The sequence below is a fragment of the Giraffa tippelskirchi genome, chromosome 8 (assembly GCF_054371585.1).
Source record: "Giraffa tippelskirchi isolate mGirTip1 chromosome 8, T2T-mGirTip1v1.2.pri, whole genome shotgun sequence".
Classification (NCBI taxonomy): Eukaryota; Metazoa; Chordata; class Mammalia; order Artiodactyla; family Giraffidae; genus Giraffa; species Giraffa tippelskirchi.
Window position 1 is genome coordinate 127,018,119 of NC_137282.1, and position 23,052 is coordinate 127,041,170.

The 23,052-nt window shown below is 40.8% G+C and overlaps 1 protein-coding gene across 21 annotated transcripts in view; it reads left to right on the plus strand.

Moving 5' to 3' along the window:
• Positions 1 to 21,239, plus strand: part of KCTD20 (potassium channel tetramerization domain containing 20) — a 53,565-nt gene extending 32,326 nt beyond the window's left edge. For 10 of the 21 annotated variants that reach the window (XM_081520269.1, XM_081520278.1, XM_081520277.1 and 7 more), the window contains 8 exons: positions 4,600 to 4,653; positions 7,197 to 7,402; positions 10,376 to 10,649; positions 13,020 to 13,122; positions 13,469 to 13,589; positions 14,658 to 14,855; positions 16,245 to 16,355; positions 17,660 to 21,239. In XM_081520269.1, the coding sequence (XP_081376395.1) occupies positions 7,243 to 7,402; positions 10,376 to 10,649; positions 13,020 to 13,122; positions 13,469 to 13,589; positions 14,658 to 14,855; positions 16,245 to 16,355; positions 17,660 to 17,952 (1,260 nt within the window). In that variant the 5' untranslated portion in view covers positions 4,600 to 4,653; positions 7,197 to 7,242 and the 3' untranslated portion in view covers positions 17,953 to 21,239. Of the gene's footprint in view, positions 1 to 869; positions 896 to 1,366; positions 1,736 to 1,993; positions 2,075 to 2,433; positions 2,528 to 3,424; positions 3,522 to 3,579; positions 3,645 to 3,999; positions 4,158 to 4,599; positions 4,654 to 7,163; positions 7,403 to 10,375; positions 10,650 to 13,019; positions 13,123 to 13,468; positions 13,590 to 14,657; positions 14,856 to 16,244; positions 16,356 to 17,659 lie in introns of those variants that run through there. The other 11 variants (XM_081520270.1, XM_081520274.1, XM_081520273.1 and 8 more) reach the window with 11 other exon arrangements.
• Positions 21,240 to 23,052: the final 1,813 nt, after the last annotated feature.

Below are 23,052 nucleotides of genomic sequence, written 5' to 3' on the forward strand. Positions count from 1 at the left end.
TTAACCTAACCTAACCTATCTTTATATAATGTATTTATGTGTATTAAAATAGCTGAAATAAACATTTTTACTTTGAATTAAAAACTTGATTAAACACTTATAAATAGCAAAGATGCTCTAGTATTAATACACCTAATTATCCACACATTTAAAAAATATTTCTTTGGAATCAATTATGGCAGTAATGTTTTTAGGTAAAGCAAATTTTACTTTCCATATAGTAAGAGAGCAAACAAAGCTACATTCTGAGTAATAAACTGGTATGTGTGCAACTGCCATCTCCATTAAATTTAATGCTTTATGAAACTTAATAATTCTAAACTAGCAATCACTGCAGAAAAAAAAAAGAGTGGTTAAGATATAATTTTAAAAATTAAAAAATTTCCCTGTTGACAACTTAAAACCATTCTAGAAGTTCTAGATAAATGACATAGAGAAATGATGTCAAGATTGTTAAGTTAGACATTGTATTGACAAAGAAATAAGATTAATCAGTGGAACCGAGTTTAAAAACCAGACCAAGCATAAATTATGTTAGGATTTGGTTAAAGTGCCATCTCAAATCAGTGTGGGAAAAAAACAGACTCTTCAGAATATATTAAGGCAGTTAGTTGGTTAGCCATTTGGATTTTGTTAGATCTATACTAGCTGGGCTTCCCTGGTGGCTCAGTGGTAAAGAATCTGCCTGCCAATGGTGGGAGACAACAGTTCAATCCCTGGGTTGAGGAAATCCCCTGGAGGAGGAAATGGCAACCCACTCCAGTATTCTTGCCTGGGAAATCCCATGGACAGAGGAGCCTGGTGGGCTACAGTCCATGAGGTCACAAAGAGCTGGACAGGACTTAGCAACTAAGCAACAACAAACTCCTGAGGGAAAAGTAGGAAGACCCAAAAGGTCAGGTTCAAAGGGCAAGTCAGGCAACTGAGGCAAAAAACAATTCAGAGAATTCTAAAAGTAGTAGTTGTTTAATCTCTGTCATGTCCAACTCTTCCGTGACTCCATGGGCTATAGACTGCCAGGCTCCTCCTCTGTCCATGGGATTTCCCAGGCAAGAATACTAGAATGGGTTGCCGTTTTCTTGCCTAGGGGATCTTCCCAACCTGGGGATCAAACCCACATCTCCTGCGCTGCAGGTGGATTCTTTTCTGCTGAGCTGCTGGGGAAGCCCTACAAGCAGTACCAGGTGTCATTTCCCTGCATCAAAAAGAGAAATAGCTGAAATCAGGAGAACCATACAATAGAACATAAAAAGTATATTCAAAAGCGGAGGATGGGTGTGATGTGCTTAAAGAGCCCAGTAAATGGTAACTAAGCAGTTGTATGAGGGAGATTCATATAACAAATGTGTCTCTTGCTTTTGTATAGCACTTCATGCTTTTTGTCCATACATCCTAATTGAGAAAGGATTATCTAGCTTTGTAGTGGCTGATATCATCCCATTTTTACGGATGAAAACACTGACGCTTAAAGGACATATTCTTGGTGGTGAGGCCTAATTATCAATAGTAACAAAGCCGAAGCCAGAAGCTGCTTTGCCTCAATCTAGTGGGCTGTCTTGTCATCATGCCTCGTCATTTATACTCCAGGGGGATGAGAGCAAGCCACAGGAAACATCCAGGGATTCTCGTCAAGCCCGGCAAACTTGACATGAATAAATCACTGCTATTACCCAATGTTTGTGCAGCATGGGATTTTTTTCCCCTACCTACTGAAATCTTTTAAGGCTCTTAAAAGGTGAAATTTTCCAAGTGTTGATGAAAATGAATGACTTTTTGCTTTGTGCCAACCTAGAGGGGTGGGGTGGGGTGGGAGGTGGGAGGGAAGTTCAAGAGGGAGGGAATATATGTGTACCTCTGGCTGATTTATGTTGATGTATGGCAGAAGCCAACACAAAATTGTAAAGCAATTATCTTCCAATTAAAAATTTTAAAAAGAATGACTTTTCAGTGACCACACTAAAATGAGCTATCATATTTCACTTGATCTAACTAGCAAAGATGAGGAAGATTGATACACTGTTAGCCAGAGTTCTGCAGAATGGATGTTCCATGCTGCCAGAAGGAGTATAAACTGGTATGTTTATAAAGGACAGTCTGGCAGTATACATCAAAACTTACTTACCTTTTTCCATAGCAATTTTATCTCTAAGAGTTTAAAGGATATAATGGAATATGTGCCCAAAGATATGTGCATGTATTTTACCACAGCTTTGATTTTTAAAGTATTTATATTTTTCTATATTGATTTTTTTTCATTGAGCATAGATTGCTTTTTATAAGCAGTAAAACACTGATGCTATTTTATTTATGGAAAAATATAATTATTCTATCACAGGATTGTCACATTATGACTATAACTCCTATTTGATAAGAACTACAGCCAACAATGACCCTGGAAACTACTGATTTTCTCTTTAATTTCTGACAAGCAATAGAAGGAAAAACTTCTAGAATCATTACTGGATGGAAGGCAGGATGATTTGGGGGAAGCAGTATGGTTAGATGAAAAGAATATGGGAATCAAAAGGTCTAGATTTGGAATCTCCTTGCTTCTTAGTTGCAGTTATGGTTTAGGCAAAGTTGCTAACCTTTCTAAAGCCTGTGGGGTTTTTTTTCAGCAGTGAAGTGAAGATAATTACTGTCTTTCTCCTAGGGTTGTTTCAGTTTCAAATAAGATTAGGTTTCTGAAAGCTCTTTGCAGATTCTATGGCCTGGGAATAATAATAGTCAGCTTCATTGAGTACTGTGTGCCATATGCATTGTACTAAGCACTATAAGAAATTGTCTCATTTCATCCCTCGTATCAGCCCTGTGTGGTTAATGGTTATCATCCTCTCTTACAAGTGAGGAAGTTGAGACATAGACCTAAGAAGCCTGCCCAGGGCAACAGCTGTAAGAAGTGGAGCCATAATAGAGAATCATTTGGGGAGCAGTGTAGCAAGAGATCTATAAGAAGTGTTCATCTCAGCAGTCTGCTAGACTTCTTTGATGACGATGGCAAGTGTGAGGGAAGGGAGAACCCAGTGGAAATAACTTAGCAACACAGGTCTCTTTTCTTTGTTAAATTATTATGGGTTTGGGAACATACTGTAGGGAAACTATGAGATTTAGAAATCATGTGGATAGATTTTATATGGGCTTAATACTGGAGTGGCCTCACTCAATATTTTTAGAAATAATCTAGAAAAAGAAAAACCAGAAAACAATTTCTTCTGAGATTTGAACATTAAGAATACACATGCAAAGGAAGTGAACAGAAAATCTTCAGTGGAATTGGGTTAAAAATATATCCAGAGTCCATCTTGAAGATGGCAGGCTCTTAGCTATCAATACCATCCTAGAAGGAGATCTTGTGGACATTTTAGATCGTATTTGTCACTTCTGTTCTCTCTCCTCACCTTCACCCCTTTTTAACCTATTCCAGATCCTGGGTATCATCACCAGAGAGCATATGTGAAGCAAAACTGGAAAACCTGTTTCCCTTTAATAGAACACATTAGCAGAGTTCTCCTTACTATGAAGTAAGAAAAAAGCATAATGGAACTAGACCAAAGTCAATGATAAGCAGTTAACATAGTTAAAGAAATGTGGTTTTCACCTAAGAACAGACTGAAAGGACTAGGATTTGTCAGTCTGGAATGAAGGTTTGGCAAAGATGTAATTACTTTCTAAATTTAAGTGTGGAGTATAGATAGACAAAGGGTAGATTGGTTCGTTTACCAAATTCTGTGGCATCCTGCCTCATCTTTACCACCCAGCTTTTACACAGAGAGAAGGCATGGTCCTGAATATAAAAGGATCCCACTTTGTACAAGATCATGCCCTTGTATCATTAGCAGTCTGAAAGCATTATGCTTTTGAGATATATCCATGTTAAGTTTGGCCCCATAGGCATTCCAACTACATTTTCAAAATCTGAATAGTTCAGTTGCAAAATCTGAACTCAGTTACACAAATCATGTTTTCATAATCTTGTTTTCTTCATAAATAATTGATTAGAGGGAATTACAAGTAAAAAGAAGAAAATACGTAGACTTACTATGGATTAATACTTGAGATGACTATGTTCTAGGGAGAAACCAACGTGTCATTTTTTTATGTGCAAAGACTATATGGAGAAAATTCCACTATCAAAGATTGTACACAAATTTTCCAAGGTGAGGAGATTATAATAAAGGTTTTGCTGTTCTGGGTCAGCTAGAGCAACACTTAACAAAATAGGGGCCTTCACAGGAGGCCTATGAAATAGGTAAATAATAAAATATATATATATTTGTGTAGCTCTTTAGAGTGTTTGAAAAATGCTTTCACATACTGTGTGGAAGCGATGCTTGAGCTGGCTTGCTGGGTGTTTGTTTTGTTTCACAGCTGTGTAGTCAGAGTTCCATCATTTTTGTATCTCTAATTCCTGGTTCTTTTCTGAAGCAGTCTCCAGTTACTGTTCGGTGTACCGGGGTGTGTCATGATCCTTTGGTTCTTGTCCTTATACACTGCTGTGACTTTTAGATCTGTGTTGCCCACAAATAGTTTTGTAGCAATAGACAACTATATTGTTCAAGTGCTTTGCTTATTTCTTTCTTTCTTTTCTTTTTTTCTTAGATCTGTTCTGAGGACCAAGATGCATTTGGGGGATGGTTACAGAAATGAGCCATGGTAGGCAATAAAAATATACATTCAAAGTTGAATGAAACATCCATCCTGGAAGGGGAGCAGACCCTTACCATAATGTTGAAACTCATTGCTTTGTTATTTGTTGAAGAATTCAGTGTCTGTCAGTTTGCTTCTTAGGTTTCATAGATCAAGAGAGTTTTCTTCTATCATTCTAGGATTATAGAAGAATTAGTTTATAGAGGACTTTGGGAAATGATGGTGGTTTCTTAAAGTGTGTGCCACTAAGCATTAATCCTGAGATGGTTTCTTGGGGGTAAAAATGTTTTGAGGCCAAATTCTTTTGGAGAAGCTGCAAATTGGGTCCTCTCTTGGAATTTCATGGTACACTCTGATCCTATTTATTGAAACATTGTAATAGTTAGAAACAACTTAATTCATAGATAGGAGAGCAGAATCATAGAATATTACACAGCAGTTAAAAAGAGTGAACTAGATAGATGTGTCTTTTAACATGGATGGATTTTTTAGAATGTTAATTTCAAAAAGCATATTACAGAGTGAGAACGTATAGTTTGTATGTTTTTTACAAATGATATGCTTTTATAGTATACCTGTATAAGGCTTGAATTCTTTTCAGAGGGAAAATTTTCATGTTTTATTTATAATAAAAATTAACTAAATACAAATAAAATGCTTGTCAAGTGCTCAGCAGGTTACTTTTTTCCCTCATTGGAGATATCTGCCCCTGCTAATTTTCAAGCATATCTTTCTGTTTATTAATTCATTGTTGTAAATTAAACTGAATTTTGAGCCCTGGTATTTATAGACTGGGAAGAAAATGTTTTCATTATAGTCTATTACAATGTAAGGAATAAATGAAGTAACTTATATAATGGTCTAGTCTGTGCAAATTCTCAAGAAATCTGCTTATGCAAAGTTGTTTTGTTCCAAGAGATATTTTGGAGAGCAACAAAAAGAAGTTTGAACTTGGTTCTGGAGCAGCTAGTGAAGAGTTAAACAGCACAAGTAGACAGAGTGGAACATGGTTCAAAACCAGTTAAGCCGACAGAAGCAGACCGCCTTTTGGTCCTTCCAGTGTTAGAAGTGCTCTTTCCAGTTTCATGGATCTTCTTTATCCTATTCTCTAGACTTGATTTTCATTTTGACATCTTCTGAGTCAAACTTGAAGGCAGTGGTGATTCTGTTTGACTTTACCAATTGCTAGGGATCAATTTTAAGGGGCCACATTTTTTGTGTAAATACATAAATGTGCTTTTCTTTAAGAAAGGGTAATCTGGAAAAAGCTGTAGCCGTATGTCAGGTTTTCCAACTGAACGTTCGCTTTATCTCCTCAGTGTGCCTTATGTTGTAAGAGCTGTTGTCTGAGAATCTAAGATTTCATTAGCTGTGAAAGTGCCTCTTTAAAATTATTTGCTTTCAGGCATCTGTATTGCCTCCTTTTTTAAAAAGGGCTCATTGTTATATTGATATTTTGTGCAAGTTAAAACAGGACTAAATGATCAATCAACTTTATGCTCAAAAATGTACTAATATATAATATAGATTATGAAGTTATTCAAAATTGAATGCACGTTTTAAGTGTTTATTGGCACCTCTACATGCTTGCATGTCAGGAAATTCACAGTATTATTAAAACATGTTCCTGATCTTAGTGACAAAACTTCTTCCTAAAACATAACTTCTTCTGCCTGTATTGTTTTCATGCAATCCTTATGCATAAAATTGCTAGTAACATGTTTCTTCTACCAGAACACCTAATGGAACCTAGTATAGTATAAACTGTGAAAGTGCTAATAGGGTGAATTTCAGATATGTTTTCAGCAGTTGGGCAGCCCCAGAGGATGGAAGGGCTGCAGGGCAGGGTGATCACCTAGAAGAGAGGTGTGAGGCAGCCACTCTGCCTAAGCAGCGAATGCGTGGCACACAGTGTTCCCTCAGGAGGTGGTGTTCATTCACCATGGCTGTGCACTGCTGGGGAGAGTTAGGCTTATAACCAGTGACATCTTGGTGTAATTTTGAGATAGGGGTCAAGCATAAGGTACAAAAAGTGAAAGAGAGAACTTATAAAGGAGAACTTGAGCACCATACGTAAATTTGTTATTTAAAAAAAAGTATTTTTAGTGCTCATGACTTCCGGTTTCAACTGTCATACTAGCATTGTAGTTGTGATTCTCATTTCCTAGTGCTTAACTGTTGCGGGAATGTATGTCTCAAGTTTTTGAGACATATGGGCTGGTTTTCTTTAATTGACAAATTGAACTCTCTGTCCCTTATGTGAATCTGTGGTATAAACACCACCAAGTTATTTTGCCACCAGTTAATACGCAGAATTGAATGTGAATATGGGCAAAGTCAGTGGATTTGATGTCTGTTTATAAATAAAGTTTAAAATTATTCCCTAGTAACAAGTTTATCAGTGTTCTTAGTGATTTGGTAAAGATAACTTAAGTCAGCCCAGTTCCTCTCAGTATAATGTTTAAGATGTCATTTCTTCTCAAAACAAGAATAAGAACCGTCTGAGAGTTCTCTAGTTAGTTCTAAATCGTGCATATTCCTGTTTTCAGGATTTCTCTGTGATCAAGCAGACAGTTCAGGATACTCAGTCCAAGGATGAATGTTCACCGCGGCACTGAGAACGACAGGTTATTGCGGCAGGAGGCCAGCTGCCTGATGGATGAAGCTCCAGCTGCAGCTCAAGAAAAAGAAGCAAACAGTCCAGCTTCTTCTGGTCTTCAGAATCTTACTTATCCTCTAGGTCCCAGGAATGATGGTATGGTGATGAGCTCTTGATTTAATCTGGAGGGTTTTCTGACACCTGAGCACCTGTTTTCCCAGAAGTCATAAATGTTCTTACTCTAAAGAATATATCCAGTTAATTGGCTTAGCTTACATATCACAATTATATAAAGCTATTACCAAAAAATCTCCACTTAAAAAAAAAAAAATTATTTATTTGGCTGTGCCATGTGGCACATGGAATCTTAGTTCCCCAACCAGGGATGGAACCTGTGTCCCCTGGATTGGAAGCACGGAGTCATAACCCCTGGACAGCCAGAGAAGTCCTTTTTTAAATTGGAGTATAGTTACTTTAAAATCTCCATTTACTTAATCAGTTTAGTACATCTAACTTGGTGATAATAGTATAAGAAAAATAGTTTCAGGTTTGGAGATTCACATTCTAGCTGTAACCATGAATGAGTGCCTTACTCTTTCTGAGCCCTGCTTTCTTAATCTAGACAGCAAGGATGTTAACATTCTCCTTACCTCACAAGACTAGAAGACTAGTGAGTTAATGGATGTCAAGGCTCTTGATAAATTGTTAGGTTCTTTTTAACTTTTAATAAAAACAGTAGCAACAATAATAATAGCAGTTACCATTTATTGAGCACTTACTGTGCTAAAAGTTTATTTATTTATTTTTTAGATCAAGGGTGGCAGACTGATCAACTCTGAACCACTGCCTGTTTTTATAAATAAAAATTTGAAACACAGCCATCATGCCCATTTGTTTACATACTGTCTATGGCTACTTTCCTGCATTGTGGCGGAGACTGTGATCCACAAAGCCAAACATAATTACTTTTTAGCTCTTCACAGAAAGTTTGCTGATCCCTGCTTAGATTAATCTTTTTACAGATGGGGAAGCTGAGGCTTCAAAGGTTATTAGTAACTTGCTCAGGTTCACACTGCTAAGAGGTGGGGGACTGGGATTTAAACCTGTGTCTTTCTGGCCAGCCTTTGCTGACAGAAAAGCAGAGTGTACCTGCCACCCTAGAGTGCCCATTACAGAGAATTTATGCAGTGAATCTCCTCCTGCTCACCCATTTAAGTAGGATGGAACCTGAGGCATCCTTCAGGAATCAACCCAATTTAATCGCCTCTTTGCTGGGGGAAAATCAAGTGTTCTGCAGAACTGAGTTAATAAATTAGGTAACTAGTTTCATTTTTAAAAACAGCACTTACAGTGTTGAAAGCCTATCTTGGTGATTAAAGTTTTTCTTGCTACAAGCTTGCCCAAGGATTGTGTAGAAACTTAGCTCTTGGTATCCAAACAGAGGGCCACACTGAAAATTTACCAGAGGCTATAGGATGTGAACCCAGAGGTTTTTGGTCTAAATTTTGGTTTCCTTTTCTCTAGAAGCAAATGGGGAAAAATCAAGTATACTCTAGCTAACAGTTTATTTGGTTATCTTAAGTGCCTGAAATAAAACTAATTTCTCAGAGGTCATGGGCAGTAATCCTGTTCATGAATTATTGTAAACAAATTTAAAAGACGTGAGGAGTGGGAGTGAGACATGAAGGGTGGGAGTGAGACATTAAATTGTACCTATAACATTTCATTTCTTTCTAAAAAAGGTTGAAGAAAATTTAGGAAAACATTAACTAGCCAAATCCAGGTGATGTATACATACTGTATTAACTCTAGGTTTTGATATATTTGAAATTTTTCATTAAAAAAAGACACATTATTTTCCATTAACATAAAATATACTAGGAGAGCTCCCTATTTAAAAGAATCTTCTGGGACTTCCCCAGCCATCCAGTGGTTAAGACTCCACACCCCCATTGCAGGTGGTACAGGTTCGATACCTGGTCAGGAAACTAAGATCCCAAATGCTGCATGGTGTGGCCAAAAAAATTTAAAAAAGAATCTTCTGGTAATCCTTTTGAAAATATTTTCTCCTTATCGTCTTCTGTATACAGCCAGATTTCAGATATCTAGTTTTCAGCCTGTTTACATGATGTGGTATTATACATTTTTAAGTGCTGCTGCATACTTTATATCAGTTGATAGTCAAACCAGTCCTGTGAGGTAGATGGAGTGAACATTATTTCCACTTTACGGATAATGAATGAGGTTTAGAAAAGTCAAATTCTGTAAGGAAATGGCTCTTTGGTGACACTAGAACAAAAACTTGGATTCCATGAATAAATTCTAATCCAAGACCATTTGCATTGGAACTTTTCTGTTGAGAGCAAGACCTGTCTGTTCAGAAAATGGTTTTGGTAATGTTAGGATTCCCCTATACATAATGAAAATGCATTTTTCAATGAATTTCTAGGAAAAGTGGGGCAATTAAGAGACTAGCGCTATCCTTTTTGGAAGATAAAATATAGAAATGTTTTTTAAGAATGTGAAAAACTAATAGTGTTGGCTAATGAAGTTATCAAGTTTCTTAAATAAAATGCAGGAAATATGGGTGATATTTAGAGATAGAAGTGAAAATGAAAATAAAGTGCCTCTGAAACAAGACTGGGGAGGTTTAAAACTATGGCAGAGGATTGCTGGTTTTCCACAGAAATTCTTCTCCAATGTTCAAGGATTTTATTTTTTGGCCATGCCCCATGGCTCGTAAGATCTTCCTTCCCCGACCGGGGATCAAACTTGGGCCCCCAGCAGTGGAAGCAGTGAGTCCTAACCACTGGACCTCCAGGGAATCCCCTAATAGTTATATTTTTAGAGTGTGGGCATTACTGCCTTCATTGCCCTCTCCCTAGCACACAAAAACATACATACACAACACAGAAGAAAAAGCTCATAGGCATCCAGTATGAGTCTCTAGTTTGTTTTTTCTTTATGTGCTCTAGACAAGAGTTTTTGCCTTTGGATACCTAAAGTTTGGGGATTTTTTTTGTTTAATGTTTTCTGTTCGTGTTTTTTTAAAAGGACAAGGTTTATTTTTCTCCCAAGGCTTTTTGCTGTCAAGTTATTTTGGTTTGTTTGTATCGTATGATCTTTTAGACCTTCCACTTGACTCTGCCTCTCAGCCAGCAAATCTTCCATTCCCTCACATGATGTCACTTCCTGAAGATGTCAAAGGCTCTTGCTTCCAAAGTGGGAATAAACGGAATCATGAACCCTTCATTGCTCCAGAGCGATTTGGAAACAGCACTGTGGGCTTTGGCTGTAACGTTCACTCTCAGGCGCCAGAGAAAGTGACACTTCTTGTAGACGGCACACGTTTTGTTGTCAACCCACAAATTTTCACTGCTCATCCGGATACAATGTTGGGAAGGTAATAATAATTTCCTTCCAAATTCACTCTGTTCTCAGTGAATAGAAATACCTGCTGTTTGCCTTGTATTAGATGTGAGAATGAAAACACTGAATTGCTTACTTTTCTACCTTGATACTTTTGTGAAACAGAGAGCATGAAAACCTTACATGTGTTGGTGATTTTGGGGGGTAGGTACTTTCATTTACAAAGCCAATATAGAGAAATGAGCCCCCACAAAAGGGAGTGCAAAAGGTCCAGATGGCATCAATTTCTAAGACCTCCATCACTAATCAGGCTTTCTGAAACTAGATCTTTGTAGTTGGCTGTTTTGTATGATGATGGCTCTCTCTATTCATGTTCCATTCTCTGTGCCGCTTTGTTCAGAATATACTCTTATTCTCTGCTCAGCATCTCCTGCCTCCAGCTTTTTATGATTCGAGTTTAGGAAAAGGAAAGCATCTGTTGAGGAGGATTACCATCCCAGAAGTATTCTTAGAGCCTGGGCTGGGAGTGAGGAGCTCTCCTTCTGGCCAGCTGTACACACCTTAACGTGTAGTGCAGACTGGGATAAGAGTAAAAAAATTTGAGTGTATACGCACACCAACATTTGGCTTTTCATCTAGTACTTAATAGTGGATCTCACCTAAAGATTTAATCTCTCTCTAGACTTTGAACTGATTTTAACTGAATTAGAAATCAGAATGGACCACACCATTTGCTGAATTTTAGGCTAAGTGAAATCTAGTTATTCAAATATGTGTATACTTAAATATATACAAATTCATGATGAACCAGCCAGCTTTAACTGGAGCCAAACCTATATATTTCTTAAACATATGACTTAAGATTAAGCTAGAACATTAAAACATTTTCTAAATTGGCCCTGTTTCATCAGACTTGACTTCATGTCTTCAGTCTTGGTGTCTCCACCACCACTTCTCCCCAGGTCCCCCCAGAAAGGCGCTCCTTAGGGTAGGCTATCTGTCTGAAGTAGGCTGCCTCCAAAAGGAGTGCTCGAGAAAAGAAAGGCAAGCGTTTTCTGGGTAATAGATCCCTTTATCTAGGTGGTTCATCAGTGAGTCAGCCAAGGTCATGAATTCTGAGAGTTTCTTGGGTTTGTTCTGTCCTGTGGCTACATAAAGTATTCATCTCCCCGGCCACTGAGCATACAGATGTGGGCCACTAGTCACAGGGGACAAGCTGAGAAGCAGTGATTAATTCAGATCCTCGCCACTCCTGGATGAATGGCTCTGAGGGGGGGTTATATTTATGGCATGTTGTTCACTATTTTGATTCATTGCTGTCTCAGCTACACGTCACCCAAAACATTCCAGAAAAAAGTCAGCATTCTTTGAAGACTACTTTTATCAGATGGATTTTTTATTTACAGTGTAGAGATCTGGAGAGCATGTGACTTTTTTTCAGACCTTGGAAAGCAGCCAGTTCAGGGTGGAGCATAACAGTTTTGAACAGCTGGACAGCAGGGCTTCCCAACAGGTTAAGGAAGGAAAAGGCAGTGAGTCCCCCGTTGGGCTGACTGACGATACTGACCGCCTGCCCTGTCCTTTGTGCTGGCTTCTCCTGCCGCAGCTCCTGCACAGACGTGCAGCAGGGGTAGTAGTAGGAGTCATGGGGCCGGTTTTTCTGGAAGGGATCTGAGAGAGGGAGGAGGGATGGGAACGGATGAGTATAAAAGCAAGGTTTCCTCCCTGTGCCTGCATGACCTCTGAAGTCAGCCCAGAGCAGGCCTGCCTCTCTGAAATATGTCAAACTGTTGATGATCCAGTTCTTCCCCTCCTTTTCGGCTTGACCTGAAATTCCCATCATTAGTTACTCCTTGGATTGAAGAAGGGCATTTTTTCCAGAGCTCGGCTGTTAAAATGTACCGGAAAGGGAAAGCACTAACATCTGCACGTACACATTCGTCTATCAGATTAGATGTTGAAAAGCAAAACTCAGAAACATCGAGGATGGCGTGCTGGATGGGTACATGCTGCTGGGTGAGGAGGAGGAAAGGAAGGGTCAGGGCAGGAGACACTGTCTTCGCAGATGCCGGTGCTCCGGACACTTTCCAGGCGCCAGCTCCACGGGTGCCGCTGTGCTGTATTTGCTGCACTGTCACGGAAGCTCACTGCCGGTGACCTGTGAAGGCTGCTTTGTTCCTCGTTGCAGTCAAACACTAAAAGCAATTGCTGCCTTCTTTTTCTGTCTGAAGGGAGTTTCCTAAGACTTCAGTGTGTCCTACAGGGGTTGAGTCCTGGTGCTCTGTTTTAAAGATATACTGTAAGAGGGGAATGGAGTCTTCCAGGATAAGGTGAAGAAGGGTGAAGTTTCATCTGTGGAGAATCCTGCTGGAGAGGGTAACACTGTTGCCTGGGTATCTTTCAGGATGTTTGGGCCAGGAAGAGAGTACAACTTCACGCGTCCCAACGAGAAGGGCGAGTATGAGATTGCAGAAGGAATCAGTGCAACTGTATTCCGAACGGTGCTGGTGCGTAGTGACCTCTTGTTCCATCCCTTTCCTGGGGGCGTGCGTAGTCAGAAGCCTGCAGAGTTCCGTCAGACTGTGCTCTGACTGCAGGCTTTGTCGTTTCTAGTTATTGCCTTTCCTGCTTTATTTTCTCTTCCTGTTATTCTTAAGTCCTTCTTGCTTGTGTGAGCTCAATCAGGTATCAAGTTGTGATTAAACATGTCAAGATGGCCAGGAGCCACATCACCAACTTGTTGATAGTTCTAGTAACTTAGCACTTTACCTGAACCAGGAATGAGTCATGGTTGAAGAGGGATGTTTTCATCTTGTTCTTTGACTACATTTCCTCTTTTCAATCTCTTTATAGGATTATTACAAAACTGGTATCATCAATTGTCCTGATGGCATCTCTATACCAGACCTTAGAGATACATGTGATTATCTCTGCATTAACTTTGACTTCAACACTATCCGATGTCAAGATCTGAGTGAGTACAGGAGAAGCTGCCAACTGCATTTGAGCAGCTAAATTTTGAATTTGTTTAGAATCGACATTTTTATCACTAAACAGAAAGCATTTCAAGTGTGGGTTGAAGATCATCTGCAGAGAAGAGACATGGTACTAACCATTCTGTCTCTTGCTTCAAAACTGAGAGGAAGTAGAGTAAACACAAGAACATGAGTGGGCTCTACGGCCAGCTTGACCCCGTGAATCACCAGGCTAATTGCTTTCTCTCTCGGGGACCTTGGTATCTCAACTCGTTAACAAATGAGGATACTGATCCTCAGATATGAGGGAAGGTTCACTAAGAGTCACAGGACATAAATTGGCTGGGTTCTTCTTACAGTTTATCATTAACTTAGTGTTTGTTAAGTGCTTTATAGATGTGAATTTGCATTAATTTTCACAATTAACCCTTGGAAGATGGGTGATAATCTCACTTAACAAATGAAAAGATGGAGAAATTGGCTTGCTCAAAGCTCTAAACTTTAAAGCTGGGATAACTGATTGTCTGAATACAGACTCCATGCTCTTATCATTACCTAAGCTTTGTGAAATGATTTTAAAATTCTTTAAAGTTCATGATACATTTTCCTTCATATTCCATGACGTTCTCTGGATGTGTGGTTTCTCCACTGAGTCTAGTACCCACTTAGAGAAAGTCCCTGGTGTCTCCAAACCTTAGATTATTCCTCTCATGTGGTATTCTAAATTGCAGTCCAGAGCATCTTCAGAAGAGGTGCTATAGAGAGTCATCCCCAAATGATGGTTCTGTCTCTTGTAGGATTAATGTTTATGTTCTGACATTGCATATTGAAAAAACCTCAACTGATCAGAATGCTTGGGGTTTATTAAACAGGAAATTGGTAGAATGTGTAAAGCATGTAACAAAATCAGCTTAATTATCACCTCAGAGCAGGAAACATTCTCTGCCTTGAAGTGAGCCACTTTTCTGGACCTTACCAATGATAACAGCCGTTTACCTCATAATCTTTTCACTCCAGTAATACCTGCATTTGAGCAGAAGGATGTTCACTTGCATTTTGTCTCCCAGGTGCTTTACTGCATGAACTGTCTAATGATGGTGCTCACAAGCAGTTTGATCACTACCTCGAAGAGCTGATCCTGCCCATCATGGTGGGCTGTGCCAAGAAAGGGGAGAGAGAATGCCACATTGTCGTGCTGACGGATGAGGATTCTGTGGACTGGGACGAAGACCACCCCCCACCCATGGGAGAGGAATATTCTCAAAGTAGGAGCCCCCTGCATGATGTTGATGTTTTCAGCAAGAAACGTACTGCCCAGAGTCGTAGCTAGATCTTAGAACCAGTGGGCTGTCACTGGTGAGCTAGTGATCAGCACACTCATCTGGATGGTCAGTCTGGTGACGCAGGTCTTTCCTGCTGGGGAGTACGGTGAGAGTGCCTATGCTTCCCACGCCTGCCCCTGGTATCCCTGCTGGGTCAGCACCAAGGCCACACATTAAGTGGTGCTGTCATTCCTTTCTCCATTTGTTTCATTTTTAAATCCTTTTGAATTGGTAGTAATTCAAAATTCAGAAAATACAAAAGGATATACATTGAAAAGTTTTCTTCCCACCCCTGCCTCATCTACCAAGTTTTCCTCTTCAGTTTCTTTTATATCCTTCCAGATTTATTCAGTGCACATACATAAGCAATTATGTACACGTTTTTTCCCCAGATGATACCATATTGTAGACGTTATTCTATATCATGTCTTACATTAAAAGCTTCCACCATCTTTTTAAGGGCTGTATAGTATTCCATTGCATGTCTGCCATAATTGATTTAACCAGCCCTGTTGATGACCATTTAAGCTATAAATTATGACTGTTGCTGCAGTGAATTATCTTTTTAAAGAAAGTCTTTTCACACATGTATATCTCTGTAGAATAATATTCCTAGAAATGGAATTTCTGTGTCAAAACCTTTGTGCTTTTATGATTTTAATAACATTGGCCAAATTATCTTCTATAAAGGTTGAGCCAGTTTATAACTCACAAAACAATATATGAGGAATTTATTTCCCATTTTTCACCAAAACACAGTTTTACTGAAATTTTATATTTGCCATTCTGGTAGGTGAAAAACAGCATCTTGCTGGAGTTTTAATTTGCATTTCTTATTCCATGAATGAGACTGCACATCTTTTTAAAAGCTGTTTTAATTTCCTTTTCTGTTAACTGTAATCATGCCTTTTGCCCATTACAAAGTTGGATTATTAGTCTTTTAGTAGTTTGTAAAAGCTCTCTTTGTGACTACTCTCTTTATAGATATCAAGGAAATTAGCCCTTTGTAATAAGAGTGGGAGATGTTTTTCTCAGTTCATTGTCTTCTTAGCTTTGTTTGGTTTTGGGTAAGCAGAGATGTTTTAGTTTTTCCTTTATGACTTCTAGGTTTTATTTCATATCCAGAAAGCCTTCCCTACCCTGAGACTATAAAAATTTCTTAAGATGATTTCTTACAGTTGATTCATTATTTAACACTTACTCTGTGATCTATATGAATTTTTTGGCATCAGGATTCAGATCATTCATTAGTCTGAATCTGTTAGCTCATCTCCTTTCTCTTACAGAGGTATTCACTCCATGACTAACCCTAGACTTATTTTTTTTTTCCAGTTCTTTATAGCTCTAAGCTCTACAGATTTTTCAAATACATTGAGAATCGGGATGTTGCTAAAACAGTGTTAAAGGAACGGGGCCTGAAAAACATTCGCATTGGAATTGAAGGTAAAGAACCACCCCGTCAGTATCCAGCTTGCATGGCCTGTGGGTATAGTTGGATCTGTGGCCATATCTTATGTCCTTAAAACCTGGTTTCTGAGGGCCTAGAGAATAAACACACATGGAAACTACATTCCTACCCAAGTTTGAAATTCCTGTTTTTGTTTCGCCCGTATATTTTCTTTTCATTTCCAGTTGCAAATGCTTTAAAGCAGCTGTGAGTAAGTTCCAGTTGACTGCCTCAGGATGCAGAGCAGTCAGGGCGAAGGACACTGGGGGGAAATGCAGGGCTCGCGGGCCCACCATGTGGGACTGTCATCAGTTGAGTCAGCAGTCCTGGTGAGGACCTTTCTGGGATCTGGAAGAGTCCTTCTGAAAACTAACTTGGAGACTCATTTTATTCCACTGCATACCCCTGAGGAATGTCTGGGTGTATTGACAGAGGTGCTTTAAATGATTTTAGCAGTGGCTCCCAACCTGTGGTCTCCGTGGAAGTGTATTGGAGACTGACTCTTGGGAGAGTACGGAACCATTCTGGTCTCCCCTCCGTGGGTTTTTTGACACTTGTGTTTTGCTGCTGTAGCTATCTCATTGCTGCCCACAGAACCTGTCAGTGTGTCTGACTTAGGTTGGAACTTACAAAGTTGGAAGAGATTTTTAAGATCATCTATTAAACCTCTTTCTACTGCTCCTCCTTTATCTCTTTGATAACCATAGGGACAGAGTGAGAGGGGTCACTCCATTTCACAGAGTAGCCCATCAGACTGTCCTACCATGAGAACATTCTTCCACAGTTAGTAGATGACCTCCTCCCTCGTCTGTCTTCCTTCTAGTTCTAGTCTGTGAAGGTGAATAAGATTTCTCCCATTTCCGTGTGACAGCCTTTTAGATACTGTAGGCAGCATCCCAGTTTTTCCTTTAGGCTTAAACATTTCACATTTCCTTACATACAGGATGCCCTCTAGGCCATAGAATTAGAGGGCCATAGTAGCCATGCCACAGTAGGATTTTTGTTCTGTAGTGTTGAAGCCAGTAAAATAAAGACTTCTGAAACTAGTAAGAGGCTTCTCCCCCTTCCATTAGAAAGAATACAGTTTTTGTTATTTCCCTTTCAGGGACAAGACCTACTAACCTGAGCAGGAGGGCAGCGGGCTCGTGGGCAGTTGGGGCTGGGAGAACATAGTCTCCTCCCTGTGGTTTCACATAGTCTTGAGATTTGGGAGGAAACCGATGTGGTTAGAAAGAAGGAAGTACGGGAACCCGAGTGATCAATTTTCTGGGGTTATGATGGCCTTTTTTCCCCGTTTCAGGTTATCCTACCTGTAAAGAAAAAATTAAGAGGAGACCTGGCGGCCGGTCTGAAGTAATCTATAATTATGTGCAGCGCCCTTTTATCCAGATGTCATGGGAAAAAGAGGAAGGGAAGAGTCGCCATGTGGATTTCCAGTGTGTTAGAAGCAAATCCCTCACAAATCTAGTAGCTGCTGGAGAAGATGTCTTGGAGGACCAAGAAATATTAATGCACCATCCACCCCAAGTGGATGAACTTGACCGGCTGAATGCCCCACTTTCTCAGATGGCTTCTAATGACTTTCAGGATTAGGGCCGGCTGTGGGTCCGTCCCTCTGCAGGCCTTGTCTCTGTGTGGGATGCCCAGCCAGTCCTCCCCTGGTTTGTCTCACTGAGTAGGAAACATGCTTCTCCCCCATCCTTTCCTTCTCTCCCATAATTAAATCTGTATCCTTTTCAGTAAGCCTGTGCCTCTGGCAGGGGATGAAAAAGCACTCGCTGGTAATTAAACTACCAGCTTTGCAGCAGCCCTGGAAACTTGAAAATTTGGGGTCTGGTGCTGTTCACCAAGTCTGCATAACTACGGAAGCAGAAAAGGAAGTCAGGACTCCTGTTGCCTCATATTTGGCAAAGCAATTCTCATCCTTCACACTCTGTTCTTGGTTGCTGTTTATTTTGTTTTATACCAGGCAAATTACTTAGCAGCAAAGGGACCAAACTTAAAAGGAGACAATCTATACCTTCTACAAGCACTGATGGGATGCCCATTAGAGGTTAGTGAAGGTACCATCCTGGTGGCATCTGTGCCCAAGCTGCATCTGGGAAGAAATAGGCTCTTATTCAAAATGTCCAAAAGGAAATTCTTAACAGCTTCAATTCAGTTTTGTTTTTCATTATTGCAGTGAACAATGTAAAACCTCACAGATTCTTTGACAGGAAGGGTAATGTGTAACAGTGTTTATGAAACCTTTTTAGCTGCAAGGTTTTTGAGCCTAAACAGATGATGATTCATTTGGAATGAAATTCACAACCCAAGTTAAAGAAGCTCTCCAGATCAGGCCACTTTGATTCTCCTGGCTCGGAATCTGGTGTGAAGCTGTAGTCTTCACCCTAGGCTAGCATGTTGCTGTGGGTGTGTCTGGGAGACCTCAGATATGGCTTAACAGGCTTTTAAGATGTGAGCGAGCAGTAAGTTTCCAAAAGTGCTTAGTTTCTCAGTAGAAAGACTAGTAAGAGCTCGGGAGGAGGATTGGGGGTGAATCTGAGTGGGGAAATGTCACCTGGTTAGGCTTTGTCCCAGTGTAGGATTTTTCACTGTATGTTCATTTCATACTATGGAATATTTTAGGTATCACGGTATTTTGATTTTTTAAATAGCTTGTCAGTTGCTCACACACTAGGTAAGAAAACCATACTAACGTCAACCCCAGAGGAGGACTGGGTAGAAGGGAATCCAGCTTAGTGATCTGACTGCTGTTGGCTGTGTTAACTGCGTGGTCACTCCTGTCTGTACTGATGTCCCCGTGGCTGTGAACAGCAGAGCTCAATTCAGAGTTTACAGCCAGACGCGTCTTGAGACTTTCTCCCATTTTGTGGTAGAGGTTGGCCTTCCAGTCACCGAACCTGAGCATTTAAGAAGGGACACAGCTTCCTTCAAGTTCTTTAAGAACAGGCCTGGTTTCCTTAAATTCCACACAATACTGTGTCTCATTTCCATAAGATACTGTAGGGAAGCTACTCAGTGCCATTTTACCACTGCCCTAATCGCGGTCCTCCAAAGGTAAAGTCCGGAGTGTGCTGACAGCTACCCTTTCCAGGCTTGATGATCAAGAGTGTTCTAAAGGCATGTGTTCTGTGCATGTGACCAGAGCCAGTGTCACAAGGCACATGCTCTATTCTTATTCAGAAAAATTAGTAGCAAGGGGTTAAACTGTGCCATCCCCCAGCTAGAGAGTTACTCTGATGAACACTGGCATCCATTTGTATGGCTGATGGCCAGGGTTGCTGTTGAGGTTTAGTGTTATTTTGTAGCCTAGAGGGTAGTTTTAATTCTGTGAAAAGAACTGGCTCATATTTGAGGTAAGGTTTGGCTTTGACCTTACTGGTACTACATTTACACCCATGAGTAGCTGACCAGCGATTGTTGTTTAATGGTGCTTCCTTTACACTTTTCAGTTGACTTCCATGCCATCACAAAGGAAACTGGAGTTAAACTTTTGTGTAGTCTGTAGTAAGTATGTGTAATTTCTGTTTTATAGCTTATATATTAACATTTAGGGGTAAACATGTCTTAGCTAACACAATTAGTTCTTGCTTAGGTAAAAAGCTAAGTATGAAAGTATGGCTTATACTTAACACTTTGTTCTGTGTAAATGATTTAATTTCCTCAGGCTTTCAAAAACTAGGTCTTTTTTCCCCCAGAATTGGGTTGAAGTGCTTTCGGACCCAGTGCTTCGGGTTGGAGCGAGCTGGAAATGCGTGGAGGTGTCACGGGGTGGTGGTGGCTGGGGGCAAGCTGGGCCTGCAGGCTCCCTCTGCTGGAGAGGGGTGTCTTTGGCAGCCCCTCCCCTCTGGCCTGGAGTGAAGCATCGCTCTGATTTGGTGGCTCTTCTCAGCCACAGCTGCTCCGTCCCCAGGGCCGGGACATTACGCAGTGGCAGGACCTCACAGTTCTCGCAGGGCCAAGAGCTGGGTTACAGTCACTCCTGTCAAGAGTCAGCTACTGGCCAGCTGGGCAAGAGATGTTTCTCATGACAAAGGTAGCACTCAGGTTTGGTGTTTTTTTCCTAAGTGCCTAAATAAGAAAGCCAGGCTGTTTGTACAGAAACATTTTCATAAGAAAATGGTTTTGCCCAGACTGTCTTATTCAGAGATATCTGTGTCAGCAAGCAGATAAACCTGAATTGAGGTTTAGGATCGGAGTTTCTGTGTGTGCATCAGGTCATATATAGCTGATTGGGAAACAGTTGCCATTAAGGAACTGAATGCAGTCATGGAGACAGTGTTAAAATGTGTCTGAGATGACTTAATGGTTTCTCCAAAGTGGAGAAAAGGTATTAAAAGAATGACAGAAAAAAGGGTAAGGACGCTAGAAAGTAGCTTAATTTATTGCACAATATGCAATAGCCAATGCTGTTTTGAACTAAATTCCGTGTGGTAACCTAACATATGCAGGTCTATGAAAACACTGTGGAGTAAGCCCAGGAAGGATGGATAGTGTTCCAGTTGGTCCTCCTGTGAGGAAACACAGCCAGACTGTGGTGGGAGCCTTTACTGAGAAATAGTCAGTAGAAAGCTAAGAATCAGTCTTGGTGATTTACTCAGTGCCACTTCCTGCCATCATTTTGAAACTGTTAAACTGGACATAGTTCAGAAAGTAGACCTGAGGCCTTTGTGGCAGGTGGAGCCGCATTCGTGCTCTGGCGGTATACCCTCTGCAGAACATGACATTTTCTCTTTAAGGCAAAGCGCTCGTAGGTTTTACCTCTTTACTTTGTATTTACGTTTAAAGTTGCACTTGTTCACCTACCAGTGTTTACGAAATCCTTCCATTTGGGATGCTTTTTCTATAATAAAACGTTCTCATTTGTGTCCATGCCATTTCTGTGGTTGCTGTTTTTGGCAGAGAGGGAGTCTGGAGCTGAGAGCCGCAGCCCAGAGGCTGCCCCGGAGGCTCTCTCCTCTCCGGTGGCAGCTGGGAGCTCACCTGGAGCCCATGCGTGCTCTTCCCGCCCCGTGGTTCCTTGAATTCACAGGTTCCAGAGCCCTAACGGTCTGCCTTCTCAGGTGTCTGGTTAACTTGCATTCAAGACCTCTTGACCCCTCAAATCCAACTAAGAAGGACCCAACAAAGCCAAATGTAAAATAAGGTAAGGCAACTCCTCTCTGTGTTCTAGTTGTGGTTTAGAGCGAGTGAGGAAACACGGCAGGAGTGAAAGGCAGGTAAGAAGGTGGGTCCCTGGAAAGCACTGCTGGGGGCTTCTCGCCCCTCCTCTGCTCTGTCTCGGCCTCTTCTACTCGGGCGCTTCCTGGACTCCCTCTGCTCACTTCGCCTGGGAGCTTATTGGTGATACTGACAACTTTAAGGGCGCTAAGCTAGCTGGCCTCCCTGGCAGGCCTGCTGTTCACAGAGGTTAAGAACATGCTCTGAAGACATGGCCTGTTGAGTATGTTTATGTCCAAGACCAAACACTGCTTAATCATGGGGACACGCTGCCTAGAACACAATTCTTCCCTTCAGAGGGCTTTTATAATTGCGTGGAGAAGACAGGTCCATAAATAGTTGAGGTCACTTGGGAATCCCAAAAAGGTAGAGTAGCCAGTTGTTAGTGTGAGGATTCGAGGAGAGTTCATGAGAGGATTCTATACATGACACGTGAACCAAACTGTGAAAGACAAACATAGTGATTTTGGATCCGTGAATCTAAAAGGAAGAATTCCAGACCAGCTCAACTGTATAATCAAAGATGCAAAGGTGAAATAGTTGCCTACTGTCACGAGGGAAGAGGACAAGGGCATGCAGAAATGAGGCCAGAGTAAGGAAGGACCCCTGTACCTCAGACAAGGTGTTTGGTCTCAACTGCATAAACTATTGGGAGCCTTAAGGGTTTTATCAGTAACCTCAGATACGCAGATGACACCACCCTTAAGGAAGAAAGCAAGGAGGAACTAAAAGGCCTTTGATGAAGGTGAAAGAGGAGTGAAAAAGCTGGCTTAAAACTCCCAACATTCAAAAACCTAAGATCATGGTGTCTGGTCCCATCACTTCATGGCAAATAGATGGGGAAACAGTGGAATCAGTGACAGACTTTATTTTCTTGGGCTCCAAAATCACTGCAAATGGTGACTGCAGCCATGAAATTAAAAGATGCTTGCTCCTGGGAAGAAAAGCTAGAACAAACCTAGCGTATTAAAAAGCAGAGATACTACTTTGCCAACAAAGGTCTGTATGGTTTTTCCAGTAAGTCATGTATGGATGTGAGAGGTGGGCCATAAAGAAGGCTGAGCACTGAAGAATGGTTTTGAACTGTGGTGTTGGAGAAGACTCTTGAGAGTCCCTTGGACTGCAAGATCAAACTAGTCAATCCTAAAAGGAATCAATCCTGAATATTCATTGGAAGGAGCCTGAAGCTGAAGCTCCAATACTTTGGCCACCTGATGCGAAGAGCCAACTCATTGGAAAAGACCCTGATGCTGGGAAAGATTGACGGCAGGAGGAGAAGGGGATGACAGGATGAGATGGTGGGATGGCATCACCAACTGGATGGACCGGAGTTTGAGCAAGCTCCGGGAGTTGGTGATGGACAGGGAAGCCTGGCATGCTGCTGTCCATGGGGTCGCAAAGAGTCGAACAACGAAGAGTGAGTGAACAACGACAACGGGTTTTATGCAGGAGAATGACATGATCAGATCT